Source organism: Hippoglossus hippoglossus, chromosome 3 (genome assembly GCF_009819705.1).
Source record: "Hippoglossus hippoglossus isolate fHipHip1 chromosome 3, fHipHip1.pri, whole genome shotgun sequence".
NCBI lineage: Eukaryota > Metazoa > Chordata > Actinopteri > Pleuronectiformes > Pleuronectidae > Hippoglossus > Hippoglossus hippoglossus.
Window position 1 is genome coordinate 32,623,097 of NC_047153.1, and position 16,281 is coordinate 32,639,377.

Genomic DNA, 16,281 nt, shown 5'->3' on the forward strand with positions numbered 1-16,281 from the left:
GACGCTGAGGGATGAGTGTTGCATCCCTTATCACGATGATGTCCTCTGCTTCTCGAGGTCAATTGAAGAGCATGTTGAGGTGCTGCGCCGTGTACTCCAAGCCCTACAGTGCCACGGGGTTAAGTTGAGGCCAGAAAAGTGTGAGTTATTCCGCAACAAGGTCAGGTACGTTGGTAGGCTGGTGTCTGCAAATGGAGTGAGAGTGGATCCAAAAGATGTTGAGGCAGTTCAAGCATTGAAGGAGAAAACTCCACGGACAGTAGGAGATGTTCGGAGGCTGCTAGGTTTCCTTAGCTATTACCGAGCATACGTACAAGACTTCTCACGTATAGCAAGACCACTATATGAGCTGCTCCAGGTAAAGCCCAATTCGCCACAACCCAAGCCTGTCAGGGGGAAAACAAAGGGCCCTCAACTGCTTTCACGTACCCCAGTGGAATGGAATAATCAACACCAGCAGATTCTTGAGCACCTCATAAACATTCTAACAAACCCACCAGTGCTAGGGTACCCAGACTTCAACCAACCCTTTATACTTCACACCGATGCCTCTCAACAAGGTCTGGGAGCAATCCTCTACCAGAACCAGGACGGGAAGATGAGGGTGATTGGTTATGGGTCTCGCACGTTGACACCAGCAGAGCAGAGTTACCATCTCCACAGTGGTAAGCTTGAGTTCTTAGCCTTAAAGTGGGCAGTTTGTGATAAATTTAGGGACTACCTGTTTTATGCCCCTCACTTCACTATCTTCACCGATAACAATCCCTTGACTTACGTAATGAGCACGGCTAAGCTTAATGCAGTAGGACATCGCTGGGTTGGTCAGCTTTCAGACTTTCACTTTGAAATAAGATACAAGCCAGGTAAACTGAATATTGATGCAGATACCCTTTCTCGTTGTCCCCATGATATCAATGCCTACATGAGTCAGTGTTCAGAGGGATTGTCAGAGGAGGCAGTGTGCGCCACCTGCGAGGGTGCTAGAACAGCCCAGCAGGGGGAAGTAGCATGGGTAGCCAGCCTTAACATCACCTCTCAACAACAGACACACACAGAACCTTTCCCTGTAATTGACCATAATGAACTGGTAGACGAGCAGCGAAAAGTTCCTGTCCTTGGGAAAATGTATGAGTTAAAAGAGAATGACACAGAACTGACTGACGACAGACGCAGGTCTTTGGACAAACACACAAGAAAACTCTCAAGAGAGTGGAGCAGGCTGTATATAGAGAATGGCCTCCTATACAGGAAAAGACTTGGTCGCAAACAGCTAGTCTTGCCAGCCACCTATAGACAGACAGCCCTCAGGCACTTGCACGACAACATGGGACATGTTGGTGTCGAGAGAGTACTTAGTCTTGCAAGAGAGCATTTTTATTGGCCTTTTATGAGTAAGGACATTGAAGAGTACATCACCAGGAAGTGTCAGAGTATAAAGCGGAAAAAGCCAGCTTTAAATGACAGAGCACCTATGGGAAGTGTAACATCCAACTCGCCTCTTGAGCTCGTCTGTATAGACTTTCTTCACCTTGAGACCAGCCGGGGTGGATACGAGTATATCCTGGTGGTAGTTGATCACTTTACTAGGTTTGCCCAAGCATACCCCACCAGAAACAAGGCCGGCAAAACTGCTGCTGACAAGATTTTTAATGACTTCGTCCCTCGGTTTGGATACCCTTCTAAACTGCACCATGATCAGGGCCGGGAGTTTGAAAATGAACTGTTCAGAGCTCTCAGACAATTGTCCGGTGTGAACCATTCCAGGACCTCCCCTTATCATCCACAAGGCAACCCTGCAGAGAGGTTCAATAGAACTCTGTTGCAAATGCTTAGAACCCTAGGTGAGAAAGAGAAAGAGAGCTGGAAGGATCACCTGCCACATGTCATTCATGCATATAATTGTACCAAGCACGAGTCGACAGGCTACTCGCCATATTTTCTGTTATATGGTCACCATCCACATCTTCCCGTTGACCTTCTCTTCGGGTTGGTGGCAGAGGAAGAAACAAAAACACCAACAGGGTACGCAGAAAAATGGGCAGAGAAAATGGTCGAGGCATACAGGATAGCGAGCACAAACAGCCAGCAGTCAAGTGCTAAAGGCAAACATTATTATGATAGAAGGAACAGAGGTGTGACTCTTCAGCCAGGTGACCGGGTCCTTGTTCGCAATGTTTCCCAAAGAGGAGGTCCATGCAAACTGAAGTCCTATTGGGAAAAGACAATCTACATCGTCACAGAACAGCTTGGTGATAACCCAGTCTATAAAGTGAGTCCTGAGACAGGGGGCCGGCCCATCCGCACTCTCCACCGAAACTTGTTGCTTCAAGTAAATGACTTACCTGTAGAGCAACCAACCTCTGTCGCACCTGCAAAGTCACAAAGGAGAAAGGGAACCTCAAAACCCTTGAGAACAAGTGAAAAGACGCAGAACCATGACACAACAGACTCAGATGACGAAGAGGAAAGACCACGGTATTGGCTACGGATGCCAAGGGAAGTATTAAGAGTTAGAAATGACATACCGCACCAAAGAGTCAGCTGTGAGACCCAAAACCACCCTGAGCAGATCGGAGCTTACCTGGAGGAACCTGTTCTCGATGAGCCTGCATCTGAAAGGGGAAGTGTCGTTGAGGAAGCACAAGGACAAGATGACAGAGTGCCGTGCACTGAGGAACACCAGCCTTACAATGAGCAGGAGCAGTCTCAGGCTTATGACTCAAACATAGAGGTCCAAGGGACTCAGCCTACATTGAGGAGGTCTACTAGAGACAGACGCCCTGGCCAGATGTTCACTTACACCTCCCTGGGTCAACCAACTTACCAGCTACGTGTCACTGTGAATGCAATAGGGACTCAGCCCAAAGTTTACACTCACCAGTATCCACAGTCTTACTTACAACCATTTCATTCCACACCTATCATTCATCCTACATACTTGCCAATCATCTATCCTATCCACTGTTATTGAATGATTGATAGACACTGTACATTTACATATGTTTATCATTACTAATGTGCCTTCAGATTTTGAGTAATTATAAGCTTTGTATTTGATGTTTCGAATGTTATTGTGAGTTATTGAAAATTGTGTTACTAATAGCAAGTGTCGGGAGCCACTTTTTGTTTGTGGGGGAGTGTGTGGTATGCCCCAAAATATTTGATTTAATTACTTTAATAGTAATTTTTGCAACTGTAATATACGTGATAGTCACGTGGGTGAATGTTTCATATGCATTATGGAGAGATCAGTAAATGACAGCAGCACTCAGGTGGAACGGTTGGCACGGGAGCAGTTGCACCCCGTACTGTCTCTTTGGGGGAAACTTCCGCCCACATGCCAGATGCAGTCTGGATGATGAACTGAATGCTCCGTGTCTTTATTGCTGCTGCATTCATGCTGTATTTTACAGACATACTTTGTTGCTGTGGTACCAATCCTGGGACCCGTAACACATGCGCAGAAGGACCGCGTCCATGTACCCATACCCGCCCCCTCTCACTCGCTCAGAGCGACACACGCAGTGAGATCAGAACTCGTTCATCCTCTCAACTGCTGTCACACAGATGTCCCTAATTTTTTTTGCCATTCTAGATAGAGTTGCTGAACTGGCTGCAGTGCTGTCATCCATCATGTAAATCTTTCATAAGCGCAAAACATTTTTTTATTTCAATGCTAAAAAAATTCAACAATTCTATGCATGCATATATGTGGTTTATGCAAATTGGGGGGGAAAGTATACCTATGTAGTGAACCAATGGTATGTATTCAGCTATTAAAGGCTATTAGGCTACTGAAGGAGACCTTTGAATGACTGAAGATCGACTTGTGCCTGACAGAGATTTGTTTTGCCCTTGCCCCTATGCACTTCTTGTTCCTACAGATCCTATTTAAAAAGAATAGTAACATAAGACAGGCCTACTGTTTTCAGCTTCTTTAGCCTTGTGAATCTGCCCATTGTTTGTGATACATTTGCTTCGATTTGGTTTAAATAAGACATCCAGCAAAGTTATGATCTTATCCGCAAAATAAATAACATTCCCGCTTTCATTGCGTCGTCAACATGGGACAAGCTAAGGAACGTTTACTTAGAATCAGCAGTGTGAAAGTAAGTCGTTTTTCTTTACTCTTGTTGAGAGTTAAGGGCAGAGGATGTCACACCTTGTTAAAGCCCTATGAGACAAATTGTGATTTGTGAATATGGGCTATACAAATAAAATTTGATTGATTGATTGATTGAAATGGAAAACTTCAACGGAAAAGGCATCTGGACCCAGGGTAAAAAGAATGCCAACATTCAGATGGAAACATTGGCAGAGAGGCCCGTCAGTGGCACTAGGGGTGAGTATGTTTTTTGTTTTGTTTTGTTTTGTTTGCTGGTACAATTACTGCCCTGGGACAGGCGCAGGCAAACATGTCACCTCAGTAGTAGAGCGAACGTACTACTATGTAATGTTACTTAATGTCTTGGGATTTCATAGGAAACAAAATATATTGTCTATTGTTTAATACCCCAATATACCTGTGAATTATCGGTATTATGACAAAGACAAAGTTGTGAAAATGGCTCTCCTTTTCTAGCCGATGTATGCTTCGTGAGCGGGGGGATGTTAGATAGCAAAGCTACTCTGATCCAAACACCTTTATTGGAAATGCATGGCGCCGTTGCGCTTGTGTCGCGGCACAAAAAAGTAAACAACACATTTTACTTCTATTAGGTGTGTCCATGCACAGCTGGCAGACAAAATGAGATCCCATGAGTTGGAGATGTGGAAGCTGAGGGCAGAGTGGCAAAAGGAGAATGATGAGCTGACCGAAGAAAAAGATAACTTGAAAGAGCAGTTGGCATCAGGTAAGTCACAGTGTGTAGTCAAATTATAGTACAGTTGGTTCTTATTAGAATAGTTAGTTTCTAGTTTATTGTCATATACTGAAATAATGCAAGATCATTCAGGAATGAAATTCTTCATCTCAGAGCCATCTCACTTTACATTACTCAAAGAAAGAGGGTTAGTGAAACGTCTGAAGCATGGAATCATAGCATGGAAGCATGGGTGGGAGGAAGGATTCACTTGATGAGAATAATTTAATACATTAGAGACATTAAAAAACTCAAGAACTAATCAGTAAGAGGTGGATGTGTGCGTGTGGGTGTGTGTGTGTGTGTATATGTTGTGTTGGGAGTGGGGTTAGGGTTGGGGGCTTGTGTGCATGAGTGTGTGTGTATGTGTTGGGCAGGGGGCAGATGATGAGTTTATGAGTTTAGCTTTGCATGCTAGTAGGGTATGCATGCAAACATGTTTTGCTTTGTGCCATGTGCTGTGTGCCTTATGTTTGTAGTACTGTATATCTGTTTTGACAGCTCTTAAGAAGAATACAGGCAGTTCCAACCAGGCAATTCCCTTGTCATCAGATTTGTCTTGTGACAGCTCATTGAAATCTTGTCTTGATTATATGTCTGACTCCTCCTCTAACACATCCTCATAATAGAAGAAGAAGAAGAAGAAGAAGAAGAAGAAGAAGAAGAAGGGGAAAGGGAAAAAGTATGGGAAGGAGTCAAAGAAAATGGATCCAAAGACACATCAGAGAGGAGAAAATGCTACTTTAGTCCCTTTGCATTCACTTGTTTTTCCTCCTACCTAACTTTGCTCTAAGCTATAATTGTTCCTCTCCTGGCTGGTCCTACATGATGTGACATTGATGACAATGATTGTTGTTTGTACAAGTATGTAAATGTTACAATCGGCAGGGTTTCCACGATAAAAAGAGCAGAACCGCTTTCTCTTTGATAAGTCTATTTCCCCCAAAATATAGACAAAACAAATCAAACATTCATTTCACAGCCATTACCAGACGGTCGAAAACTGTTTGCTTCTTACCAGGAACACCTGTGTCAAGTAACCCCCCTGATTATATCAACCTCTTGCCTCATTGACAGCAGCACTACTCCCCTCTGGTGGTGAGAGGTTTAACAAAACAAAACAATAACAAAATGGCTCTTACATCTACATTTAGGTCTCTTAGAGGTTACATTGATTGAAGTGCTTGACTTATAAGCCTACTTTTACTGTAGTGTATGGTTGTGTAAAGAGTATGTGTGCAAGTATAATATAAAAAAGACAGTGGATAACATTGCAGCCCAATAACCAGAACAGGTGGTGTCCTGGTACAAAAAAATGTGTCTGCTGCTTTCAAGCATGTCGGGGTGGACTGGAACACCGTGGTCGGCAATTCTCCAATCGCGGAGCTGTTCGTTGCTGCACCTGGCTAGTATAAGTCAGATGAAACTCAGTGTGTTGGCCACACAGCGCACCACGGCAGCTCAGGAGAACCGAGAAATAGAGGAAAGAATCACTGCCTATAAGGCGTCTGGAAAGCTGCTGCCCCTAAAAAAATAGAGCTGTCATGCTGGGGTAGGAGAGTAGGCTGACCTAGGATCTAGTAAATTTGCTGCCGTTAAATCATTGTAATTACCAAGTCCTGGCATAGATCAGCACTGAAACGGTTTCAAATGTTTCAAATGTATTGTAAATGTAACTGTTTACTTGTTGAAAGTATATGTTATAAGTATATGTTATAAAGATCTTGATAAAGATTTTTGTAATTAAGATTTTTTCTTTTATATCTTTTTTATAAAGATTGCAGAGATTTATTTCAATTTTACTGTACAGTGGTACAGTTGTGTTTTCTGTGTGAGGCTGTTTTCTGGAGTTTCATTGCAATAAATAATTGTATATTCTATATTACTTTGGCGGATCATGTGTTGAGTGTATGTAATTTTCTGTCTCAAATATTGCATTTTGCAATAAATAGGTTCTGTATCACTTTGTATTGTGTTTGTTTCCTTTTTCACTTGAGAAGAAACGGGGACTTTTTTGAGTCACCAGGTACTGCTGGCCTTTCAATCTCATTTGGTTGACCTTCCATGTAAAGTGCCTTGAGATAATGTATATTATGATTTGATTTAATTAACTCACTAACCATTGGTGCATATGTAACAGTGTAAATAATTCACTTGTGTTTATTGTTAAATTCCTGTTAAACTTGATAGCAGCAGAGCAATATAGAGAACGTCACACATATCCAACTCCATGTATAAATGCTCCATGTATTTTCCCTTTCTAAATGATCTTATTAACTATTTACAACTCCTAAATAACTGATTTGTATTTTATATAATATTTGATTTAGAAAAGGTTAGTAAATCATCTACAAAGTATGAAAATTTAATTATTTTATCTTATTTTAGATGAACTTATTAATCAAGAATAAAAATGTACTGTAGTGTTTATGAATTACTTACTCATGTCTACTAATGTAGGAACAGTACTTTATACATTATGAATTCACTAGTTACTAATGCTTCATACTGTGTAGTTATTATAAAGTGCTACCTAGTCATCTTCTTGTGTTATATTCATCTTTTGACTTAAAACCCAAATTTCTCTGCACTACAGCTCTCCAATTCAGTTTCACCACCATATTTGTGGCTGCGTTTCCCCTGGCCCCGCTCCTGGCTCTAATCAACAACATCTTCGAGATCCGACTAGACGCCATCAAGATGGTACGCCTTGAACGCCGGCTGGTTCCCAGGAAGACCAATGACATTGGTGAGCTGGGTATCTGTTTATATTGGTGAGAAGGCTATTTGTGGAGCAGACTGATTCAATATTATACATCACTGAATCATTTCAATAATAACATTGGCTGTCAAAAGTCTGTTTACCATTTAAATGGCCTTACAATGTATTTGTCATTCACCTATTTTCCTAAACTGAAATATTTTATCATATATATGTGTTCAGATATTGACTGATGTTGTCTGAGAATGCCAGTGTACCTGATTTTTGAGAGGTAGTAAATAATTGTGAAGGATAATCAAGGATTAGAACAAAGTACTTTGTTTCAGTCACACCAGAAGAAAAGTGACAGGCTAAACCAAAAATGTAAACAATAATTAGAATGTATGATGTGGAGAAACACATCAATCATTATATAATATGTATGTTATGTTATTGCAGGATGTTGCATTACATAATATTCTATTCATAAAACCTGATTTGGACTATCTGACCTTTGCTAAATACTGTTTGTTGAGGAGCAACAGTAATGTTCACAACAGCAAAGTTACTATGAACTAGAAACAAATGTCCAATATTCCTGAGTCATGATTATAAAGAGAAGGAACACAGACACAAGTCAATATTAATCCTCTGTTCTTCTATCTTCTGTCCATTTCATTTATATGCACAGAACTCTTGAACTATTGTCATCATTTAAGTTTGACTGTCAGAGGTCCCCGAACCTGTGTGAAAATAGTTATTTTGTTTTTACCGTAGGATCCTTTTTCCATGACTTTTCAATGACAGTTGAAGTATGTCATGACTTAATGTTTGCTTTGCCTACCTCAGCTTCATGAAACATAATCAATAATCAGAGCACTGTATGCCTGTAACAGTACTGTCTTCTTACAGGTTTATTTGTTTTACAGTACTTTCCTCTGTCTGCAGGTGTTTGGACGAAGGTGTTGGAGGCCATCGGTGTGTTGGCGGTGATTGCTAATGGCCTTGTCATTGGAGTGACATCAGACTTTATTCCACGCCTTGTCTATCATTACCACTATGGCCCATGTGCTAATGGAAGCTCTCACACACAGTTAGTTATGTTTCAGCTTAACACCTGATCACACATCTGCAGAGTTGTTTCTGTGTTGTGACTTTTGTTTTGTTTTCTTGTTACAGCTGCATGCAGGGCTACATTAATGACACTCTGTCCACGGCCTTTCTCAGTCACTTTGCAGTTCGAAAGGACTTTGTTGATACTCAGATGAGGACAGATATTGGCTTTAATGTTACACAGTGCAGGTAAAATGACCTTACTCTTACTCTGCTCTGATCAAACATACAGAGGAGGAAATCACAAATGTGATTAACAGGACAAACTGTCTCATGTGTGCAGCTATAGAGACTACAGAAGTGATGAGGACTACACACTGACTTCTCAGTTCTGGTTAGTCTTGGCAGTGCGTTTTGCCTTTGTCATCCTGTTCGAGGTTTGTACTCCAGATGTGGGTGAGGCAAAGTTGTTCATCTTAATCAGTGAAGCCAGTTTAATCGTCCTGTGTTTTTTTGCAGCATGTTGTGGTGGTTTGTAAGTTTGTTGCAGCCTGGTTTGTCCCCAACAGTCCCATGCAGGTAAAAAATGATCGTCTACATGACAAACTGGCTCGGCTAAAGGAGGAAATCCGGTAAGTGAATAGTACCACAAAAGTCATAATGAAGCTAAAGCTGTGAAAACATGGTCAGAACATCTCATATAGCTGTTCGAAGTAACCAGCAGCTTACAGATATCATAGCGAATGCACTGTGAACAAAGACTGAATGGGGTGATAGAAGATTAGAACCACACCATTTTATTGAACTGTATTTTGCGCATGTCTTTTTGTTTTATTTCAGAGAATTGAAACGTAGGAGATCGACTGATGTCTGAACCTTCCACAGATGTAACCAAATCTGCTCTAGCTGACTAGTCTGCTCGAAAAGTGAAATAAAAAGATGAATTATTATTATTATTGTTATTTTGAATAAAAATTTTAGTTTGGAAAAGCATTAAATTCACATTTGTCATTTTACAGTCTTAATATCGCTGCAAACACTTTCACATAGCATAGTGTCCATTTGAAAAAAACTTTTGTAAAATTTGCATTACAGTTTGGCTCCTCCAAAGTTTTTCTTTTATAACATTAACTTTAATATTCACAAATGAACATGGGAAGCTTTCACCTTAAGTTAAACAGAGGGGTTTTAATCATTTATTTTGTTACATTAAACAAAGTCTGACCTAATGAGTTTAATGTATTCAGTCCACAAATCTTTCTGTTTGGACTTTGAGGGAGAATGAAAGCTTTTCCATGATATATATTTCATATGTTATTTCTATCCATTAATCAATAGTGGGGGGCTCTGAATTTAGCCACTTCCCAGTGATGGCCTTTTTGCTTACAGCCAGAAGTATTTTTTTATCACTGGTATTACGTCCCTCAAATGGGATGTCACAATGTATACATTATCACATCTGAAAGGAATGTCAATTCTAAATACATTATTAATATGTCTATAGATTTCCTGCCAATAAGGAACAATAATCTGGCAACTCAAGAAAATATGGTTGGCCTCATTTATCCCACATAGTCTCCAACATCTAAAATCAGCCCCCAATGGCATTTTTGCATGGGTGTTATGAAAAGACCAACCAACCAAATTCTCGCCATGTATTTGAACTAGTTGAGATCCATTGTATTTGACAAGTTTCTCTCCTTCTCCCATTTCTCTTTAATACATACTGTATTCTCTGAGAATGCTGCATAATGTCATTGTACAATTTGGAGATTGCCATATTGAAGATTTGGATGTCAACAAAAATCTTTTCATAATTCCTGTCTCTGTTAATTCTAAAGCTATGCCCAGGTTCTGATTGAAATGGTGCCAACAATTTAAATATCTGTTTTAATAATTTTGTTCCAAACCATGCTTTTTATGCCCCCTTGTGGACAAATGTATAATAATTAGTAAGTCATTATAACGAGGGTCTTCCTATTAATTTACTTTCGCCGAAGTAATGAAATTTAGCACACTTGTATATCATGCCAAGACACACAAAAGGGGCTAAGAGTTGCCACTCTTAGCAACACCCAACAGGAAGATAGCAATTTTGGCTTGAACGTGCAAATTTGGCATGATTTTTGGTGTTTTCACACATGCTACAAAATCAACTTCACATTTTGAATGTCATGTTAGGGACTTTCCGATTAAAGCTATACTTTCGGTGAGTTTTCGATAATTTCGATAATTCGCCAGAAAACAGATAGCGTTTATAACATCTATGTTTATTGTCCAATCCGCCTCAAACTTCATATGTACAACAAGATGGGGAAGGCTGGGTTCGAACCGTCGACCTTCCGCTTCCCAGGTTCGGTGTGTAGGAGTTGGTGACATCTACTGGTGAAATTGCATGTTGCAGCTGAATATCCTTCACCTCAAACTCCCCTTCCAAACATGAAAGAGAACCTGTGGTAGCCTTCAGTTGTCATAAAAACTCATAAGGTGTTTAGTTTGTCCAGTCTGGGCTACTGTAAAAAAACATGGCAGCCTCTGTAGAGAGGACCCGCTCCAGATATAAAGGTCCCTTTCAAGGGTAAAGAAAACAACAATTAGTACAATTTAGATAAAACAACACTAGTGAAAACATCACTAGCATTATTTTATATTCAATTTCTGCCAATGCACTTGCACCTTGGTGGTCCAATCACGCCATGCCTATCATCTCACCACTCGAGAGAAGCAGTGTTGTGTATTAACACCGTTCATATTTTTTTTGAACGATGAACTGAAAGAATCAGTTTACATATGATGAACGTGAACATAAATTTTTTAAATCATCATCGTATCTCAGGGGTAAACTTTGTAAGAGCAGAATTCAATACAATTGAAGTTAACAGAAAAACCATAACATGCCTCCATACTGTTCGTGTGGTGTCATTCAAGTGTCCGCAAGCCCAGACATTCATATTCGATATGAAACGAGGACGTTTTAAGCCTAAATGTCTGCTGATATCTTCAGACGATGTGCATTTAGGGACCGTCGGAAATGCTAAGTGTCTGCTAGCTTAGCCACTACTGGTGGACTTTTGGGCTTAAAACACAGTGTAAATGACCTCCTTTCAAGTCGAAGTAGCTGAGTATCCCTTTAATTTTCTCAAAGTTTCCACAGTAAATTATTTGAAACTTGACATAGTGTTTGTCATCCTGAACAAGAGTAAAATTCTTCGTCATCTCTTAAGGATTTAAATTAAATACTATTTAATAGGAGCAAGTTATTATGGAGCGAGTGCCATAATAAAATAGTACCTGACTTTCCCTTTAATTTTCTTTAAATTTCTCTAGTAAAATGAAACTTAACATACAGATAGAGAGGGTCAACATGAACAAGAGTGAAAATTCTTCGTCACCTCTTAATTTATTTCTTTATAACATGTAATAGGAGCAAGTTGTGAGTGCCATAATAAAAAAGTAGCTGACTTTCCCTTTAACTTTCTCAATGTTTCTCCAGTAAATTATATGAACCTTGACTTGTTTCCCCATTTCAAGCATTTTCCTGCATTCTGAGCAGCTCTGTGATTGAGAAATTCAACATCTTAACCATTGTTTGAAATGGAGCCTTATTTCACCATTTCAAGTGTCTTCCAACATTATGACTGACTCAGTGATTAAGAAACTCAACATATTAACCATTGTTGCAAATTTTGCTTAATTTCACCATTTCAAGTGTTTTCCAACATTATCATTAACTCTGTGAAAAGATATTTTCACTTTCTAAAGAGGAAACCCTTAAACGTCCAGTGTGTGAGATTTAGGTGAAAGGGATCTATTCGCAGAAAATGAATACAAAATAATCCAAATTATGTTTTCACAAGCGTTTCATCTAAATGGTATCAGTTGTTGTTTTCTTTACCGTAGAATGGGCCCTTTTTATTTAAAGACTTTACATTTCATCTGAGGGGGTCCTCTCCATGGAGGCCGCCATGTGTTTTACAGTAGCCCAAACTGGACAAACTAAACACCTTTTGAGTTTTAATGACAACTGAAGGCTACCACAGGTTCTCTTTCATGTTTGGAAGGGGAGGGTGAGAGGAGGGGTATTCAGCTGCAACATGTAACTTCACCACTAGATGTCACTAAGGATGCTGCTGCTTAGGAACTTATTCCCATTGTCAGGACTGTCAGGACACTCTCCAAATAGAGCATTTGCAGAGAGAAAGCATGCTGGCAATTCCGGGGGCCTGACAACATTGCACAGCTGCTTTCACAGGAGGCAGGAAGCGCTCTTCTTTGTCACATCTGTCCATGTGATGGTCTCTTTGACCTAATTTATTATAATTACCATTATCATATATGCTTAATAAAACATGTCACATTCTTGATAGAAATATTTGACTTTGCTGCATATAAAGTTGCAACAAAACTGAAAAGAAGGGAACACCTTGCTCCCACTTGGTGAATTTGCACTCAACCTTCCTTCGTAAGTGCGAATCGCTTGGATACCCAGTAATATGATCATTAGAGAGCACTTTATATAGGTCTCTGAGTCGATGCAGTTCTTAGTAATGGTGTCAACTCAGAGACTGTGCCATTTGGACTTCATGTTGAAGTTATACACAAGCAGTCACACACCTGACCCACAAACTCTCTTTAGCACCAGCTCTGATCCCCTTGATCGACCTTATATCACCTTTGTGTTGCATGATGGGAAATTATGCAAATCAACGAGGCAGCCTGATTGGTTCGCTGAACGCGTAAGAACAATATGCTCAGATCATACGTGTCTGGAATTAGTAAATAGATAAATAAAAAGATTGATTAAATATTAATTGTTAAATGGAGCATATACTGTATGTAAACTGTGTTGTTAAATCCTGTATGTTGTATGTTGCCTTTAAGTAAAAACCTTGTTTCACTTGATGTCATCTTTATCTGCTTATTTTCAATATGTATTAATAGGCCAAATAGGGTTTAAATTCACTCTTGAATGCAACAGTGTGATAGTTCTGATTAAAATATGCTCTCAGGGTATCATTGCATACTGTATTATACTAATATTACATACTATACTTCCTCCACATGATTTTGTGGCAGAGTGAAATGATGTTGAATTTAAAAAATGTTGCAATCTGAATTCAGTGAATTACAACTATTTGACACCGGATCCAGGATCTGTATCGCTTACTTCAACAATGCAAATGGGGCACAGGAATCATTTATGGATCTTTATAAAAATTATAGTTCATATTTAGGGACAGTTAAAAAATAATTCAATATTTATAAAACAACCGAGGAAAAGATTTCCCCATCTGCGCTAACCCTGGTTACAGGGCCACAGTTCTAGCACTCTAAGCTCAAAGCAGAATGTGAGGGGTATGTGTGAGACCTGTTGTCCATTTCACAACCAGGCAGGAGTTCATCACCCTGGTGGGTGGCATCCCCACCATACATCCCCCTGCTCGGGCTGTGTCACTGTCCTGTCTCTGATTGGTCGAAATTTTATGGGTCCAACTTCAAACTCTGCAGTTGATGTGGAGGCCAGGTAAATGGCTCAAGGTTTGAATTTTCAGTGAAAAAACGCTTTTGTTTGTAAGCTGTAAAAGGGCTCGAAACAAGACTAAAAGACTAGAAAAGATCTCAATGAATGCAGACCATTTACCATTTCATTTCATTTCAAATGGAGCAGTGTGTCACGTGTATTGTCTTGTATTTAATTTCATATTACAAATATGAAAGACTATTATTTATATTATAATAATATCGTATTTGTAATTGTGATAATAGTTAGTTTGTGATTATGTCATTTTTACTCAGCTAATACACTATCATGATCTCTTATACAACTATAAACATACTATTATTAGGGCCCGAGCACCGAAGGTGAGAGGCCCTATTGAAATTGAAAGGATTATTAGGGCCCGAGCACCGAAGGTGAGAGGCCCTATTGAAATTGAAAGGATTTTTATAATTATTAGGGCCCGAGCACCGAAGGTGAGAGGCCCTATTCAAATTGAAAAGATTATTATTATTATTATTATTATTATTATTAGGGCCCGAGCACCTATGGTGGGAGGCCCTATTGAAATTGTAAGGATTTTTATTATTAGGGCCCGAGCACCTCCGGTGGGAGGCCCTATTTTATTTCGAAGGATTTGTATTTCCCTTTTGGGGCTTTTTCAGGGCCTAGACATGCTCAAATCGTTACCAAAGTTTGCAGGGAATTCAAAACCCCAAAAAGTAATTGTATTCTGGAGTAATTTGAAATGGGCGTGGAAAAATGGCTCAACAGCGCCATCTAAGGAAAAGCCCCTCAGTTAGCTTTCACCGATCTTCACAAAAATCGTAGCCCAGGTGTATCATGACCAGACAAACAAAAAAGGTCGGAGGTGCAATTGGAAAAAAGCAACAGGAAGCCCGCCATTTTGACTTTAGTGGCCATATTGGCCATTTTCCACATTTTTACTTTGATGTACTTGTCCCAGGGCTTTCATCAGATCAACTTCATATGGAGATGCGTGTCATCACAACAAGATGGAGATAAAAACTACCTCAAAGATCGATTTTTCGTCACATGGTGTGACCGTGGCGTGGCCTCAAATTTTGATTACACGCCATCAAAACACGAGGTTCTGTATCTCGGACATACATGGTCCAATCGAATCCAAACTAGACATGTAAGACAAGAGTCCCGGCCTGATGACATCTACACAGAAATTATGACTTCAAATCACAGCGCCCCCTGGTGGAAACAGGAAATGTCTTGTTTTTGGCAAGTCTTATACTTGGAGGTATTCTTCCTCAGCCACTGCCTGCAGCCATGTCAAACCTGTGTCAAATGGGTCTTAAGACTTTGTTAATTAAGGCATAAGATTACTGTGTCTTTTCGTCAAACGCCATAATAGTGGCGTGGCGTCAAAGTTCATCAACTCGCCGTGACACACGAAATTACTATAACTTCGGTGTTGGAGGTTCAACCTCCCTCAAACTACATTTGTGTAACAACAGCCCCCCCCTGCAGACATTCAGATGGTTTTAAGGAATGGGCGTGGCAAAATAACTGACTAGCGCCCCCTCGGTGCTTGCGAGGTTGCATTTAGGCCATGAATTGTCCTTTTTCCATTTTGCCGTGGAATATGGGCTGCCACATATGGAGTGGTGTATGCTGGAAGCCTGTCCACATCCTCCGCTGCAACAAGGTCGGAGTCTGGATAGAGGTTAGGGACGGCTGGAGCTGCTGCCTGCGCCCTCTGCAGCGGTAGCAGCTGAGTGTCCGACTGGTCATCAGGCTGCACCACTGCTGGCTGTGGTTGTTCTCTTGGTGGAGCTGAGTCCAGATCAGGGTGTAGTCGGAGACACTGAGACTTGGAGATTAGGTCAGTCCCTGATATTCACTTCAGTTAAACAACATTCATACGCTCCCCAATCCGGCACATTGCAGTTTAGTTTTGAGTTGCTATAACTGATTTAAACTCAGACTTCCCATGCTCGGAAAAACCACAGTCATCCTCTCTATTCTTAAACCTATTTTCTCAAATAGGTTGTCTCAGCAGTTGTGAACCCGACTCTTATTTTTTATCAATTTAAACTCTGGTAATGTAATTATTTTTCCATCTTTAAATCTAAATGTGGATGCTTAGGATACTGAATACCTGACCAATAGAATGTAGAAACCTTAAAGGTTTA

The 16,281-nt window shown here is 40.2% G+C and overlaps 1 protein-coding gene across 4 annotated transcripts in view; it reads left to right on the forward strand.

Annotated features, from left to right (window-relative positions):
- Nucleotides 1-10,308, forward strand: part of LOC117759412 (anoctamin-9-like) — a 157,247-nt gene extending 146,939 nt beyond the window's left edge. For all 4 annotated transcript variants that reach the window (XM_034581525.1, XM_034581527.1, XM_034581528.1 and 1 more), the window contains 6 exons: nt 7,459-7,611; nt 8,512-8,656; nt 8,743-8,865; nt 8,960-9,053; nt 9,136-9,248; nt 9,457-10,308. In XM_034581525.1, the coding sequence (XP_034437416.1) occupies nt 7,459-7,611; nt 8,512-8,656; nt 8,743-8,865; nt 8,960-9,053; nt 9,136-9,248; nt 9,457-9,490 (662 nt within the window). In that variant the 3' untranslated portion in view covers nt 9,491-10,308. The remainder of the gene's footprint in view (nt 1-7,458; nt 7,612-8,511; nt 8,657-8,742; nt 8,866-8,959; nt 9,054-9,135; nt 9,249-9,456) is intronic.
- Nucleotides 10,309-16,281: the final 5,973 nt, after the last annotated feature.